Below are 18,541 nucleotides of genomic sequence, written 5' to 3' on the forward strand. Positions count from 1 at the left end.
AATATTTAATAAAGTAATGTCTACAAGCATATTGCTTGATCAAATATAGTGATCATATGGTTTCATTATATAAGAAATGTTTCAATTCTAAGTTAAATACAACAATTCTTTCACTCATTCATTTATTCATATATATATTCTTATTTTGGTTCATGGCTATACATACTTACATATTATTGGTCTACTGAACATAAATTAATAAAGTTTTAATACTAAATATCAGCACTTGTTACATAAAAGACACACTGACATCTATGGGTTCAAAAAGAAATTACACCTATGACATAAAAATGTCCAATCACATGAAGAATATGGTTAATAATATACTATCATTTATTATTATTATTATTATTTTATTTTTCCAATTATAAACTCCATTTTAATATCATTTAATAATTATATGGATATTATTGATTGCTATGGTACGCTGTGATATTATAAGTTAGGGAAATTACCAGATTTGGTATAAAATAGGGAATGAAGACTTCAATCAAGATACCGGAGATACGTTAATAAAGATTTTCATTTTTCTAAATTCAATTGATTCTTAAAAGTTGCAAGAAGAAAAGCCGTTATCCAGAAGTTCCACAAGGTAACAATGTTCTGATTTCTGAGTAATAATAGACTGTGTCAAATACAATTCATGTCACTACTGACAACAACTACAGCATCCATCACTGACAACTGAGTACAGTATCAAAGATGAACTGTGTTATTACGTTCTTATCACGATCCAGTGGTTTCCTATCACCTATAAGACTTCCATGAAGGCTGGTGAACACTCAGGTAATTGTCAGGACGCTACAACCCTGACATGTGTCCTGTGCACTAAGGACTGGTTATGGTGCTATGTTTGGCAAGGAAGAGTCAATGTAACCCTTGCTGTGCTGACCAAAGACGTCACACCTGTCCCAAGACCAGCGCGGATGATATGAGGATTTCAGATGATTTCCAAGGCGAGCCAATGTAAGTCCAGGTCTCTAAAGGTGACACTGCACAGATATTAAAGCTACATTTCATCTATGGACTTTGTTTTCTTATCAACATTTGAATTTATGGACTTTGATTGACACATGACACAGTCTCTACATATCTACATGCTATCATCTATTACAAAAGACTTATAATAAAGATTGTTTAAAAGAACCAAGAAGACATCAATATGAAGACCAGATGACATCAGACCTGAGATGCTTCAAGTAGATATAGGGAAGTATAATATATATATTATATGAATATTAGTCACGGCTTACCATAACATGAATTTACATATCATTATATTATTGAGAAAATATAACAATATTATTGATATTACTATTTATTACATTATTTTACCAAAGAAGAAAGTAGATCTAATTAATATTTTTAATTTGAGGGTTCCAATCAATATCTGTCACCCTCAAAAGGGGAATTGTTAAATATTAATTCTTATTTTTATTCTGTACCGAGCACATGGTTTCTTGCTGACACTATCAAAAGCTATTTCTGTGTAAGTAGCTCAGAGTATAAGTTAACTCCATATACAGGGAACACGTGATCAGTGTTGAACATATATAAACGTCTCTTAGGAGGGTGTCGGGGCTTTTGTCACGTGGGACGGTCACCTCCCTGCCTTCACCATCATTCTCCATGGACATGAGACAAGACACGAGGAACAACAGCTGTTAGCTACTCCATGCCATGATGACCTTCAAACCTCACACAGACAGACGGTTTTACCATTCAGGACCTTGGGAAAGATGAGTAACAAGACAAGCGCTGATATTTACACATGGACACTCTGTTTGTAATTGTTTCATCTACCTTTTATGTTTTTGCTGCGATGGTGGATAACTCAATAAACCACTATACTTTCGTCAGAATATCATGACATTTTTCTTTTAAGAATAACGCACCTGGTTAAGTCTTGATTAGATATTTTTGCGCAATAACGATTTTTAACAGGCAAGATGAAGGAAAATTGAAAGAAAGTGAAAATTTCTGCTATCTTTTGCTCTTTCACACATATCTCTTGAATTCATATGATTCTTGCTTCAGTTTATTGATTTTTTGCTGTTTTCCCCTCGATCTGTAAAGATTGGTAGTTATGTAGCGCTCTTGCTGCAATCATTGGAGTATTAGAACTCTAATATTTTGTTATATTTGACTCCCCCCTCTAACCTCCTTCTCCATCCCCCCACGAAAGCTATGAAAAATTTCATACTCAACGTTGCCCCCTCTTATTTACTATGTTCTATATACTTTGTTTTCTCATGTCTCTATGATTCTAATTTTTTCTCTTTTCCATCCATCCTCATTCCTGGATACCCCTCTTCTCCTCAGGATCTGCGGGACGAGCCATCCCTCCGCTTGAATTGCTCTATACTACACACATTATGGCGGTAAACCGTAAGTCTTTTCAGGTTATATCACATAACGTACACGGACTAAACTCCCCAATTCCCAGGTCGCAAACCTTAAATTCCTTCAAAAAATCTAAATATGACATTCTACTCTTACAAGAGACCCATTTTACTAAAGATAAAACCCCTTCATTCGAAAAATGTTTCTTCGACAGGTGGTTTCATTCTACTTCCCCCCCAAAAAAATCAAGAGGCGTTTCAATAGCTTTCGCTAGAGATATCCCTTTCCTTCTCGTAGAATGTCTATCGGACCCCGAAGGCCGTTATATTTTTATCAAAGGCCTCATAGCCGGCAATATGGTCACCGTAGGCAACATATACGCTCCTAATAAACATCACCTGAAATGGTTACTCAAAGCCTTAACCAAATTACGAACATTCCAGGAAGGCGCGGTTATTTTAGGAGGCGACCTTAATGTAGCATTAGATCCCACCCTAGACACCTCAACCAAAAAAAGCTCCATCTCCTTAAAGGATCTGGCCCGTCTCAAATCACTTATCCATTCCCTCGAATTGGTTGATGCCTGGCGCTACTTACACCCAACCGATATTGACTACACCTTTTATTCACATCCTCACAACTCCTATCATCGTCTGGATTACATCTTACTCTCTAGACCCCTCCTCCACTCTACCATAAGCATAAATATAATTCCCGCTATCCATTCTGACCACTCTATAGTCCTAATTAACCTAGAATTTCACAAACCTTACTCTAACTCTAGGTCATGGAGGCTTAATGAATCGTTATTACAACGAGAAGATGTCAAAAGCCGTATCCGTGAATCACTTCAAGAATTTTTTAAACTTAATACTACTCCTGATATTGACCCTCCACTATTGTGGGAGGCTCATAAGGCCACGATTCGCGGAATATTCATTTCAATTGCCTCGTTCTTAAATAAACAAAAAAAGCAGAAATCCTAGCCCTGTATAATGATATTGTAGCCTTGGATGCTTGTCATAAGAAAGAATTATCAAATGACGTACTTTCTCAACTCACGAAAAAGCGCCAGTCTCTAAAAGATCTATTAAATGTTCGAACCTCCAAATACTACTTATCCTGGAAGAACAAAATTTTTGCTCACGGAGATAAAGCCTCTAAACTTATGATCTCCTTGATCAAAAAACGCCAGGCTCGAACATTTATCCATAAAATCAAATCTACAGACGGTCAGACTACGCAACAATACAATCAGATCACTGATGTCTTTTTGACCTTTTTTAAAGATTTATATCAACTTCGTCAAAACGATTCAAAGGAAGACAAAAATCAAAGGCACTCCAAAATCCAAGCTTTTCTATCCTCCCTACACCTCCCCCAACTCTCTGCCCTTCAACAAGAATGCCTGCTCAGACCTTTTGACCTCTCTGAAATACAGTCCACCCTGTCTGGGAAGGCAAAGGGGAAATCCCCGGGCCCGGACGGTCTTGCCAAAATATATTACAAATCTTTCTTTGACATTTTGGGTCCCCACCTAGTAAATGTTTGCAATGCAGTTCTGGGGGGAAAATCTTTCCCCCCCCAAGCGCTAGAAGCCCACATTTCCCTCCTTCATAAAGAAGGGAAAGACCCAGAAAGTTGTGGAAGCTACAGGCCTATTTCACTGCTTAATGTGGACTTAAAAATGTATGCAAGTCTTATTGCAAAGAGACTAGCAGAGCTACTACCACAACTCATTTCACCCAACCAGACGGGCTTTGTGACAGGCCGGGAGGGGAGGGACAACACCTCCAGAATTCTGCACCTGATTCAATATTCAAAAATTCATGGGACTCCTCTTGTTTTATTGGGGACAGATGCCGAAAAAGCCTTCGACAGGGTGGACTGGAAATTCCTACGCGAAACTCTTCTCGCATTTCATATCCCCCCTCAGTTGGCGGACACAATTTTTCAGATGTACACCACCCCCTCAGCCCGTTTAAAAATTAATAACTTATTATCAGACCCCTTCTATATCCAAAATGGTACGAGGCAGGGATGTCCCCTCTCTCCGATCTTGTATGTGCTGGCTATGGAGCCTCTTATCCAATGCATCCAACATGATGCAGATATCAAAGGGATCCAAGTAGGCGGCTTCCATCATAAGTCCGCAGCGTTCGCAGACGATCTCCTGGTAGTGCTGTCTGATCCGGGGAGGGGTATCCCTGCCTTCGTCCGCACATTAGAGCTTTATGGGGAACTATCCAACTATAAAATCAACACCACAAAGTCGGAAGCATTGAGCCTCAACATTAACAAATCCGAAATAGATAGACTGAAAAAATTGTACCCTTTCAAGTGGCCCCCCAAATTCATTGCAAATCTGGGTATCAAAATTGGGAGGTCGATGGGAGAGCTCTTGGAATTCAATATTATGCCCTTACTAAAACAGGCTACTTCCACGGTCAAATCCTGGAAAGCCCCCTTCCTTTCCTGGATGGGTAGAAAAAATCTGCTGAAAAGCATTATATTACCTAAATTCCTATATGTCTTTCAGATGCTCCCTATCTACATTCCAAAACACTATTTGGCTAAAATTAATTCCTTCTTCATCAACTTTATTTGGAACAATAAACGCCCTCGAATCAATTCTACCATATTAGCTTTACCAAAATCAGAAGGAGGCATGGGCTTCCCTGATATCTTCCAATATTATAAAGCCGCTATGCTCACTAGAGTAGTTGACTGCATCAGAAGACCCATTGAAAAGCTATGGCTGCCCATTGAAGAACACCTTGCTCCTATGCCTCTGAGAACCATAGCACTACTACATGACTACTCCAACTTAAATCAACTTCTTTCTAACGAATTGACAACAGCTATACTCAAAATTTGGAGAACCGAATTTCCAAGACTGACACCGCCTATCTCCCCAATTCTGACAATACAGGACGTCATTGGCTCGATCCCCCTTAAATTACCCCATGGGGACGTGCCCAGATCACCGCTACCAATTGATGTCTTTTTTATTGAGGGCTCAATGATGAGCTTCCCAGAATTCCAGGCATCTAATCCCCAATTAAACATCACTTTCCTTCACTATAAAATATTGAGGAATTATTGCTATAAAAAAAAAGATCAGCTTAATCTATTCCGCCCAATCACACCCTTTGAACAACTGTGCTCAACATAACCCACCAAAAAAGGTTTTATCTATACTCTACAAAACTCTGATTACCGAAAAAGCCGTTGCCAAGAGAGTATTCATAGGACTCTGGGAACGGGATCTCAATATTTCGTTCACACAAGACCAGATTACTTCCATCTATAATAAATCACACGGTCCTTCCCAATGTGTGAAGTTACAAGAAAACTCCTACAAAGTGATATCAAGATGGTACCGCCCCCCCCTCTCAGATACACCTGTGGCATCCATCCACCTCCGAGACATGCTGGAGGTGCAACACCGATGCAGGTTCCTACCTACATATTTGGTGGTCTTGTCCAAAAATCATGCTCTTTTGGCAACTAATAGCAGATATTATATCCTCGGTACTAGGCAGAGTTCCATCCCTTGACCCTCAGTCTGTGCTACTTAACTTCCCCCTTTGGCCCAAAGAAACTCAAATTTCCAAACTGGCTGGCAATATTATAGCGGCTGGAAAATACCTAATTCCCTCCCTATGGAAGTCTACTCTTATCCCCACAAAAAAGCAAGTCCTAGATAAAATACATCTATTATACTACACAGCCGAATTAGTAGCAAACACTCAAGAGTCTCTCGCTTCTTTCCGGACCATATGGGAGCCGTGGTCCGTGTACCGTTCCAGCCCTGACTTTTTATTCAATACCTCAATAACCGCAGACAACTAATTGATTAATATTCTCTTCCAAGTAGTATCACTCATGGGATGGCTCGCCCTGGAATATCACCCTATCCTGGATCATCACCACCTTCCAGATCCTCTTCCCCCCCCCCCTTAACTCTCTCTCCTCCCTCTTACTCTCCCCCTTCGTCTTTCTCTTTTCCATTATCCCAGGTTGCTGGCATGCATAGCTCCAAGGCTAATCAAAAACTAATATGACTCACTTCCTTTTCTTGGACCTCTCAAGTTAGCCCATCAGTTAATAGTTATAATTGGGTCCTTTAGTCACGTTCAATTTAACTTTTTGTGATTCTACATGATTATCTGTTTCTCCTTGCGGGCGTTGTAGTGTCGTACACCTGGTTCGTGTAATCTGTGTCTTTTTCCTTTCCTGTATTATACCTTTTTCATTAATAAAAAGAAAGTTGAAAGAAAGAACAGAGAAATAGTAGCAACAATGGAGGGTCAATCACTGTTTTCAGTTAAAGGGACTGTCACCTGAATTTGGAGGGAACAATTTTTAGCCATAGAGGCGGGGTTTTCAAGTGTTTGATTCACCCTTTCCTTACCCGCCGACTGCATGCTGGCTGCGATATTGGATTGAAGTTCATTCTCTGTCCTCCATAGTACACGCCTGCGCAAGGCAAGATTGCCTTGTTCAATCGCTGAAGACTATGCATCTTTCACACTAAAGCACTATGGTAAGACTACAATAGTATTTGATGGTTACATTGGAGGACCAAACACTAAGGACATTACCCATCAGTGACGGCGCAAAAAACGAACAAGTAACAAAGTGAACATTGCTGAAGGAACTAAATTTGTCGGGAAAAAGGAAGACTTCCTTTCGAATGTGGAGAACAAACAATCTCTTATCAATCTCGTTTCACAGCGCATGAATGACAGAGGTTGCCATGTAATACAATCAGACTGGGGATGCAGATGTGGAGATTGTTAAGGCAGCAGTGTCAATGTCATCCAACAAAAGTACTAGTCTCATTGGCGAAGATACAGATCTTTTGGTGTTGTTACTTCATCACGCGTCAACCAGCGATGGCAACAAGCTTTATTTCTACTCGGATAAAGGGAGTCCTGCAACATTATACGACATTAAGGTTATGAAGAAGTTCCTGTGAAACCATGTCTGCAGCAGTCTTCTGTTCCTTCACGGGTTGCGATACCACTCCCGTGGTTTTTGGAATCGTAAAAAAACTCTGTCTACACAAGGTTTTGAAGGGAGACTTGGTCTTAAATAGCTGTGCTAAAATCTTTTCCACACCTAACAAAAACAGCTGAGATTGAAGACCCTCGGTGTAAAGCGATGGTGGCATTGTCCGGGGGCAAACCTGGAGACAATCCGTCTGCAATAAGGTATTCAACTCTCTGCAAAAAAGTAGGTTCAGCCAAAATCTTTGTTACACCTGAACGACTGCCACCGACCTCCTCTGCAACGAAGTATCATGCCCTTCGGAGTTACCTCCAAGTGATGATTTGGATGGACAATGGTGAGGCCATGGACACTACTGAATGGGGATTGGAATTGCAGAACAGCAGTCTAGTTCCAGTGATGATGGATACTTCACCCGCGCCAGAAACATTTCTGAAAATAGTCCACTGCAAATGTTCTCGTGGTTGTAGTACACTTTGGTGCACTTGCAAAAGACACGGACTTACCTGTTCACGGGTATGCGGACCATATCAAGAATGGCATTGTGACAATACGAGTGAGGAAGCAGTGTCTGATGATGAAAATAGTGACTATTGACCGGACACGCTTATTCAGTGATGAAGTAGGTCTTAAAATGCATTGTGTATTAATTCTATAATTTCTAGAAATGTACATATATGTCATGACGTCATTGATGACGTCATGACCTCGCCTGTCCATGTAGTTAGTATAAAACTTTGTATAAAAATTGTTATATGAAAATATACAGTATACAAAATGCAAACTGTTCTGCAACCTAATGTTACAGCTTTGAAATAGGAAAATATTTTGTATTTTTAGTGCGATGGCTGTCATCGTCTTATGACGTCATAGTTAGGACCTTTGTGGTGATCAATTTTTGGAAAACTTTTAATATGTTGTTCCCCACATATAACGGTAATAAAAAAAATCATAAAACGCTTTCTTGGAATTTGTTCCCGGTCAAACCGTATTTTGACTGGACTACTAACAAAAATCGGAATAAAAAGCGATCAAAAAATGTCATGTCAAAGCCAGTCTCAGATGTGGCTTTTTCTTTGCCACTCTGCCCTGAAGGCCAGCATCCCGGAGTCGCCTCTTCGCTGTAGACGTTGACACTGGCGTTTTGCTTGTACTATTTAATGAAGCTGTAACGAGAAAAAAAAAAACGAACTGTGAGGTCCAATGTATAGACGAGTAAAAAACAAATGTATATAGTACAAAAAGACGTTTTTTTAATAAAGACAAAATGGAAGCAAAATGTGGTAACATAATGACAACACGAAGTGTATATCTGGCCATTGTAAGATAGCACTCACTAACGGGTAGGGGAATGCTCGCTTGGCCCGGGATTCAAGCATGACTTTCTCACATAATTCAGACCATATGATTTATTTAAACGTCATAAACCGCTCCGTAAGCCAGGTTGCAGATCATCATTCAAGCCTATAAATATTTCTATATAAGCTCTTTTTGAATGCAACGCATTATGCATTATTTTCTTTGCTCACTTATTTATCATGTTTTGCTTTTTCTCTTCCTTTTTTCATTTTCTCCAGTCACTTTAGTGGACGGGTCACGCTTTTTCACTTGTTCACTCTTTCAGGTATGTGCACTTTACTTTATGTATACCCTTAGTTTTGTCGTCCTATATCCGATAGATCTACTTGCAGGCAAAAAAAAAGTTTTTTCCTTCTTACAATATTTCACCGTCTGGCGGAGTGCGCTTCTCCTGGCCAGCATGGCTTGGTTGCCATGGATACATGTCCGGTGCGCGTCGCATTTTTAGGCCCGCCCTACTGATGCGTCAGCGGTGGGCGTGAACGTGTGACGTAGGACGCTGACTCCTGTGCTTCCGGTCATTGCAGCGCCGCTTCATCCGCCGGAACGCTATGCATTACTGGGTATTTCAGCTAGTCAGTCTCTACCCTGACTTAACGCCCCCTCAAGGAAGCCATTGGTGCGAAACGCGCGTTGGGGTCTTCTGTTATTTTTGAACTTTTAGCCTACATGCAGTATTGTATTATCTACTGAGAGATACTAATCCGATATTGTCTACTTTGCTATATGTGTAGTTTTAATTCAATATGAAGTGGCTGGTATAATAGTCCTGCCAATATCTTCACCTGTATGATGTACTAGGTTGTTGTGTTTTTTTCATTTTCATTGCATCCTTAATATATAATTGTCATTGTTGTTTGAACATATTTTTAGACAGTGGCGTATCCAGGGGGTGCAGCCGGGGCATGTGCCCCGGGCGCAGCTGACGGGTGGCAGCGGGTCGACTGATGATGCGGCGGTCCAAGGAGGCTCCTCGTCGAGTCATACCCAGGGGTCGGCAGGGGAGGGGTAGCGGGGGCTGTCTAATTATACTCGCCTGCTCCTGGCTCCCCGGATCCCCAGCTTCCTCCTGTACTGAGCGGTCACATGGTACCACTCATTACAGTAATGAATATGCGGCTCCACCTCCCATAGGGGTGGAGCCGCATATTCATTACTGTAATGAGCGGTAACGGTGACCGCTCAGTACAGGATGCTGCAGCGCCGGGAAGCAGGGACTGCACCGCGCCAGGAGCAGGTGAGTATAGGGGAGCGCTGCGCGATATTCACCAGCCGCCGCTCCGTCTTCAGCAGTGACTCTGAGGTCAGAGGGCGCGGTGACGTAGTTAGTGCGTGCCCTCTGCCTGAACGTCAGTGCTGAAGAAGATGGAGCGGTGGCTGGAATGAGGAGCAGGTGAATATTGAAAGTGCCGGGGGCCTGAGCGACAGAGAGGTGAGTATGTGATTTTTTTTTTTTTTTTTTATCACAGCAACTGCAAATGGGGCAAGTGTCTGTACGGAGCATCTTATGGGGCCATAACGTTTGTGCAGCACTATATGGGGCAAGTGTCTATATGGAGCATCTTATGGGGCCATAATTAACGTGTGTGGAGCATTATATGGCGCAAATATCTTTATGGAGCATCTTATGGGGCCATAATCAACGTTTCTGCAGCACTATACTGGGCAAATGTGTATATGGAGCATCTTATGGGGCCATTATTAACCTTTATGCAGGATTATATGGGGCATATTTTAATATGGAGCATCTTATGGGGCCCATCATGAACTGTATGGAGCATCTTATGGGGCCATCATGAACTGTATGCAGCATTATATGGGGCTCCTGATTCAATATGGATATTCAAAAACACTTAACCTACTGATGTCTCAATTAATTTTACTTTTATTGGTATCTATTTTAACATTATGGGGATTCAGGAATGTACCTTGGCTTGGTCATACAGATTCAATAGCGTTAAGGTTCAAATGGGGGAGGTTTGGGGGAGGGGGGCTCGGAACTGATCCTTTTCCCCCGGGTGCAGGAAAGGCTAGATACACCTCTGTTTTTAGAATACACTTTTTAAAAAAATTTCTAGTATTTTAGTAGCGCTAGTTTCCATTTCTTTTTTGGTTTTGCCAATTTTTCGTATGGCGGAGCTCATATATCATTTGCCCTATTTTTTTGGTCTATTTTTGTTCATTTTGCCTAACAAAAATCAGAATAAAAAGCGATCAAAAAATGTCAAAGCCAGTCTCGGATGTGGCTTTTTCTTTTCCACTCTGCCCTGAAGGCCAGCATCCCAGAGTCGCCTCTTCGCTGTAGACGTCGACACTGGCGTTTTGCGTGTACTATTTAATGAAGCTGTAACAAGAAGAAGAAAAAAAACGAACTGTGAGGTCCAATGTATAGACGAATAAAAAACAATAAATGTATATAGTACAAAAAGACGTTTATTAATAAAGACAAAAAAGGAAGCAAAATGCGGTAACATGATAATGACAACACGAAGTGTATATCTGCCCGTTGTAAGATAGCATTCACTAACGGGTAGGGGAATGCTCGCTTGGCCCGGGATTCAAGCACGATTTTCTCACATAATTCAGACCATACGGTTTATTTAAACGTCATAAACTGCTCCATAAGCCAGGTTGTACATCACCGGCTTACACATAGTCCATTACGTCATCACATTTGGCTTTACAAAGCATTCATTATTCAAGCCTGTATCTCTCCAGCCACTGGTGACTGCACAGCTCATATAGCAGATACACTTCTCTTACAGCATATTACCACCCCATTGTCCGGGGTTACCTTCCAGGAGCTCCGCTCCTCACGCTGACTCCTTGTCAGTCCTGTCTTTCGGGGTTCACCAACTTGTCTGGCCGGCACACCTCAGTCAGTCCAGACCCACCAAAGGACAGTAGCTTCCCCAACACAGACCGTCCAGGTCCATGGTCTCTCAGGTGCTTCCAGGAAGACTCCCCTCACAGGAGCTTCCAAACACAGACCGTCCAGGTCCACGGTCTCTCAGGTGCTTCCAGGAAGACTCCCCTCACAGGAGCTTCTAAACACAGACCGTCCAGGTCCACGGTCTCTCAGGTGCTTCCAGGAAGACTCCCCTCACAGGAGCTTCTAAACACAGACAGTGTCAGGACTCTGAACATTTTTTACCTTTGTGCATTACTGCCCTTTTCCAAGATGGCATCTTTGGTCTCATGTGCCCTGTGTCTTCCTGCTATATAACTCCACCCCAGCCTTCAGTCTGTGCTAGAGTATTCTGCTTTGCATCCTGCTCCTGATTACTCCTTGGCTTGCACCTGCACCTCCTCCTGTGAACCTGTGTTGGAGATCCTGCTACTCTGCTCTGAGTTCCTGCTGCATACACCAGTGTTCCGTAATCCTCCTTCATCTGCTGCTCGTGTTACTTCCTTCTGCATATGCTGGACATGTAAGCTGTTTCTGCTCTGCAAAATCAGAGACTTTTAACCAGGCCTCCCTGGTTGAGCTAAGATTTGCTTTGAACTGCCTTATAAGCATTTCTATCTGTGTTTGGACTACCATGGACATATTCGTGTCAAGTTTCCTATAGACTGCTGAGCTGCGTTTGATATTTGCACCAAGTATTGGACTTGAATTTCTCTCTGCACCTGTTTGTATCACCGTGTTTAATATAGACTTTACCACTTATAAAACTGTCTTGTAGTCATCTTAATCCACGCAAAGAGTCTCCTGAGTTATCCCTTATAATTATTACAGACCGTCCAGGTCCACGGTCTCTCAGGTGCTTCCAGGAAGACTCCCCTTACAGGAGCTTCCAAACACAGACCGTCCAGGTCCACGGTCTCTCAGGTGCTTCCAGGAAGACTTTCCTTACAGGAGCTTCCAAACACAGACCGTCCAGGACCCCGGTCTCTCCAGTACAGACCATTCAGGTGCAAACACTCTCACCATGTGACCAAACCCTGGTCACATTATGTAGCCTGTAACCACACCCACAGGTGAGATATGGATCACTTGGGCTGGCCACATGATCCTGACATCACTGCAGGTCCTCTTACACCCGAAGTTTCTGCAAAAAAAGGGGTACAGTGAGCACCCTCACCTAGAGGTGAGGTATGTGGGTAGCCAGACCCTGCCATCTCTCATAGCTACCCGCAACCCGGACCCAGATGCACTAAGCGACATCTTATTGCTCATGTGCACCAAAGACAAAATACTCCGGGTTGCATCGCAGGGAGCAGCTCCCCATATCAAGTGAGGCTTACAGCGCAGAATACCTCCCCCTCTGCGACACATACCGGATATTCACCACAATGCCGGATACTGTCTCACTATCCCCATTACACCTCCATGCGTGTCTTGCGGAGCACATACAGCGCCCCCTAGCTGTAGCAGGGGTCACTGCATCACACCGTGGACCACAACAGACCAGAACCACCCATGTATAACTGACAACAGTGATTGTATGACACAATGATACGGAAAAAAAAAATGATAAAGTAATAAAATGAAAAAAGTGTATAATAAATAGAAAATAAATAAAAATGAAAAAATGGTGCGCTGTATAAATAGAATGGTAATTTCTGTGCACAGGTAACGCAGCAGGTATATTGTAGCAAAAAAATAGTAAATGGTGATTAACTCTGAATCATGTAACCTGCAAAAGATGTTACATGATTCATGTCGGGGCGCATTCCTGCTCGCACCAACATGACCACACAGGTAATTACTCGCCACGCCATTATTCAGTCTTACTAAGCAATTTGTGGCTTCTTTGCCTAGGTGCTGCATTGCTATCATTCACACAACACCTAGGCTTTCTGGTGCAATCTTGGCTATCTGAGATTTCTTGCATTGTTGCATTTTTCCAGGCTATTACTTATGCAGCGCCCCAGAGATCTGGTCGTTGCAGTATGATACTCTGCCGCTAATGCACTGTCTGATGGCACTGAAGGAATTCTACTGACCAGGTATCACCAGCACACATTACACTTCACACACCGGCCACTAGGGGGAGAAAAAGGCTTTATTTATTGGGCCACTCCTCACACTGGTAAAACTAGGGGTTGGGTAGGAAGTTAGTCAGAAGCTGACTGGGTTGGATTCAGGCAACATCCCGTGGCAGGGGGTGTTGCAGGGAGAAGACACAGGGGGGTCCCTGTCAGGCGTGGGAACCTGGCAGGTACCTAGCAAACAGAGCAGAACGTTACGGAACCGCGCCTGCACTACCTTGCGGCGGTATCCTAAGAAAGAGACACGAAGCGAAGGGTATTGTGGAACAGTGAGAAACGAGATTAAGCACAAAGGAGAGCCAGTAGGAGTCGTGCCGTGAGACCGAGGCAACATCCTACTGAGGCGCGTAGCCGGTGGCCAGAACACCGCGGAAGTAACTGACTCTAGGCCTTACTTCGAACTCCCAAGGACAGTTAATTGTAGGTTGGCTGTCTACCTTAAATTTCCTACGAAGACATAGGGGGCAACGCGTGGAGAGGGGCGTCTCTAGGGTCCCGGAAGAGCTCTGAGCCTTCCCGTCATACGGGTGCTGTTGTGAATTCTGTTCTCAAGCTCCCTCCTGTGGTCATGAATGGTACTTCGGCTGGTTCTGTCCATGGGCTTCCTCTGGTGGTTGTGAGTGGGGCTGCGGCTTCTGAGTTTCCTTCCTCAGTTGACGAGGTTAATTCGTTAGCTGCCTGCTCTATTTAACTCCACTTAGATCTTTGCTCCATGCCTCCAGTCAATGTTCCAGTATTGGTCTTGTTCTCTCCTGGATCGTTCTTGTGACCTGTCTACCCAGCATAAGATAAGTTCCTGCTTGTGTTTCTTTGTTTGCTATTTTTGTCCAGCTTGCTATTTTGATTGTTGTCTTGCTTGCTGGAAGCTCTGGGACGCAGAGGGAGCGCCTCCGCACCGTGAGTCAGTGCGGAGGGTCTTTTTGCGCCCTCTGCGTGGTCTTTTTGTAGTATTTTATGCTGATCGCAAAGTTATCTTTCCTATCCTCAGTCTGTTCAGTAAGTCGGGCCTCACTTTGCTAAATCTATTTCATCTCTGAGTTTGTAATTTTCATCTTTACTCACAGTCATTATATGTGGGGGGCTGCCTTTACCTTTGGGGAATTTCTCTGAGGCAAGGTAGGCTTTTATTTCTAGCTTTAGGGCTAGCTAGTTTCTGAGGCTGTGACGAGTTGCATAGGGAGCGTTAGGAGCAATCCACGGCTGCTTCTAGTGTGTGTGATAGGATTAGGGATTGCGGTCAGCAGAGTTCCCACGTCTCAGAGCTCGTCTTATATTTTTGGTAACTATCAGGTCATTTTGTGTGCTCTTAACCACCAGGTCCATTATAGACCTAACCACCAGGTCATAACAGGGTGCGTCCTAGCCATAACATATCTGGGGGACGAGAAACTAGTAACATCTGGAACAAGAGAGAGAATTAGAACGAACAAGAACAGAAGTTGTGAGGACTATTCCGAATGCTCAGCAGGGTAGCACTACAACACACAGGCGCTAGTGGTGGGCACTGATTTCCACCTGCGAGGGGAACTCTGGATGTGCCCATCGGACCGGCCGGTCTCAAAAAGCCCTGTTAAACGTGCTCTGGATTGCGGATCCTGAGGTCTTCAGTAGGGAGGTAGAGAGACTGCAACCTTGTGTCCTCGTTGTTTTCTGCACCTCACACCATCGCCGTCTGCATCACTGGGGGGCCCTGGGGACGTGCTTCACCTATGGGGGGGTGCCGTCTGGCTACCGTTCCATCGCCCCGGCGGACCCCAGGTGGCGTCGGTCATCCTGGCCGAGCGCCACGGGTGGCGTCACGAAACCTTGACAGACTCCTAGCACCCTTTATTGGACGCCCCTTAGCAGGGTCACGGACCGGGTCCAGCCACCGTGACATTCCCAGAACTGAGCCAGCAGAGGACCGGTACCGAGTAACCCGTGGCCCTGTGTCTGGGGGCGATCCACTTATATTATATTCTCAGTCTTTCTGCGGTTCTATGGATATCCTTTTTGCCCATATGCACATGCACTTTATTGCCACTTTGCTTTTTATTCATGTAGTTTACGTTTTTGATACTTTGAGGTACATGCCATGACCATATCCCATCATATATACCGTATATACTCGAGTATAAGCCGACCCCCACCCTAATTTTGCCACAAAAAACTGGGAAAACTTATTGACTAGAGTATAAGCCTAGGGTGGAAAATGCAGCAGCTACCGGTAAATGTCAAAAAAATAGATACCAATAAAAGTAAAATTAATTAAGACATCAGTAGGTTAAGTGTTTTTGGATATCCTTATTGAATCAGGAGCCCCATAGATGCCCCATATAATGCTCCATGCAGTTCATTATGGCCCCATAGATGCCCCATATAATGCTCCATGCAGTTCTTTATGGCCCCATAGATGCCCCATATAATGCTCCATGCAGTTCTTTATGGCCCCATAGATGCTCCATGCAGTTCATTATTGCCCCATAGATGCCCCATATAATGCTCCATGCAGTTCTTTATGGCCCCATAGATGCCCCATATGATGCTCCATGCAGTTCTTTATAGCCCCATAGATTCCCCATATAATGCTCCATGCAGTTCTTTATGGCCCCATATAATGCTCCATGCAGTTCTTTATGCATTGTGCCACATGTAATGCTGCTGCTGCACTAAAAAAAAATATGACATACTCCCCTCACTTGCAGCCTGCTGCTCCTCAGTGTCCCGTCTCTCCGCTGTGACTATTCAGGCAGAGGGCGGCGCGCACACTAAAGGTACCGTCACACTAAGCGACGCTGCAGCGATACCGACAACGATCCGGATCGCTGCAGCGTCGCTGTTTGGTCGCTGGAGAGCTGTCACACAGACAGCTCTCCAGCGACCAACGATGCCGGTAACCAGGGTAAACATCGGGTTACTAAGCGCAGGGCCGCGCTTAGTAACCTGATGTTTACCCTGGTTACCATCGTTAAAGTACAACAAAAAAAAAACGCTTCATACTTACCTACCGCTGTCTGTCCCCGGCGCTGTGCTTCTCTGCTCTGGCTGTGAGCACAGCGGCCGGAAAGCAGAGCGGTGACGTCACCGCTCTGCTTTCCGGCTGCCCGGCTCTCACAGCCAGAGCAGAGAAGCACAGCGCCGGGGACAGACAGCGGTAGGTAAGTATGAAGCGTTTGTTTTTTTTACTTTAACGATGGTAACCAGGGTAAACATCGGGTTACTAAGCGCGGCCCTGCGCTTAGTAACCCGATGTTTACCCTGGTTACCAGCGAAGACATCGCTGAATCGGTGTCATACACGCCGATTCAGCGATGTCAGCGGGAGAGCCAGCAACAAAATAAAGTTCTGGCCTTTCTGCCCCGACCAGCGACATCACAACAGGGGCCTGATCGCTGCTGCCTGTCACACTGGACGATATCGCTAGCCAGGACGCTGCAACGTCACGGATCGCTAGCGATATCGTCTAGTGTGACGGTACCTTAATACGTCATTGCGCCCTCTGACGTGAACAGTCACAGCAGAGGACGCGGAAGACGGAGCGTCGGTGGAACGAGGGAAAGTAAATATGACATACTCACCTGCTCTTGACGCGGTCTCTGCATGTCCCACGGTCTTCGGGAGCCGGCAGCTTCTTCCTGTAGTGAGCGGTCACATGGTACCACTCATTACAGTAATGAATATGCGGCTCCACTCTATTTTTTATTTTTTCCGTATCATTGTCATACAATCATTGTTGTCAGTTATACATGGGTTGTTCCTCTGGTCTGTTGTGGTCCACATGCAGACATACACTTCGTGTTGACATTATCATGTTACCACATTTTGCTTCCTTTTTTTGTTTTTATTAATAAACAACGTCTTTTTGTACTATATACATTTATTGTTTTTTTTATTCATCTATACCTTGGACTTCACAGTTCTGTTTCTTCTCTCCTTGTTGCAATTTAATTTTCGACGAATAGTCTGCCATTCACTTTACAAGCAGGTTATGGATCATCCATGTTGTGTACTAATATTGGACATTCACCATTTTCACACATGCTTGTTGCTTGCTAAGAGTGTAATCTGTTATGATCTGGTGGCCTTGGAGCAGCATGAGACGTACTCTGGAGAAGGTGGTCCCTGTACTGACCGCAAACCCTGAACCTAGCAGCGCAACTAAAAGTAGCCGTGGGGGGTACCTAACGCTCCCTAGACCCCTCGACACAGCCTAAGATCTAACTACCCCTAAAGACCGAAACAGGAAACCTATCTTGCCTCAGAGAAAATCCCCAAAGGATAGATAGCCCCCCACAAATATTGACTGTGAGAGGAGAGGGAAATAACATACGTAGATATGAAATCAGATTTTAGCATAGGAGGCCAAACTAGCTAAAAAGAAAGAAAGAATAGAACAGAGTACTATGCGGTCAGTATAAAAACACTAGAAAATATCCACCGCAGAAAATACGGATCACCACATCTGACTAAAGACATGGGGTTATATCTGCATCTCCAGAGAAATAGCTATGCTGCAAAAAATCCTTCACAGACCAAGCTGGACAAGACAAAAACATGAAAATGCACAGAACTATAAGGTCCACTGCAGGTGGACTGCAAAAACAAGGCCAGGACTTAGTAGAAAAACACAGCAAACTGGAGAGACCAGCAGGGAAGTGAATCCTTCAAGAACAATGGACAACTGGCACTGACTAAAGGATCCAGCAAAGCTATATACCCCAGTCAGTTTTGCAATTAGTAGATACACCTGTCCACTCCTGCGGTCCAGGCACAACTGCATTACCCTCTACAACCACCAAAGGGAGCCCAAAAGCTGAATTCACAACAGTACCCCCCCCCCTTGAGGAGG

General features: G+C 43.8%; 1 protein-coding gene across 1 annotated transcript in view; it reads left to right on the forward strand.

Annotated features, from left to right (window-relative positions):
• Positions 1-2,699: 2,699 nt before the first annotated feature.
• LOC138666415 (zinc finger protein 84-like) overlaps positions 2,700-18,541 on the forward strand; it is a 63,751-nt gene continuing 47,909 nt past the window's right edge. Inside the window, exons 1-4 of the mRNA XM_069754637.1 lie at positions 2,700-3,177; positions 3,633-4,370; positions 7,484-7,562; positions 8,937-8,983. Of these exons, the coding sequence (XP_069610738.1) occupies positions 2,700-3,177; positions 3,633-4,370; positions 7,484-7,562; positions 8,937-8,983 (1,342 nt within the window). The remainder of the gene's footprint in view (positions 3,178-3,632; positions 4,371-7,483; positions 7,563-8,936; positions 8,984-18,541) is intronic.

Source organism: Ranitomeya imitator, chromosome 2 (genome assembly GCF_032444005.1).
Source record: "Ranitomeya imitator isolate aRanImi1 chromosome 2, aRanImi1.pri, whole genome shotgun sequence".
Classification (NCBI taxonomy): domain Eukaryota; kingdom Metazoa; phylum Chordata; class Amphibia; order Anura; family Dendrobatidae; genus Ranitomeya; species Ranitomeya imitator.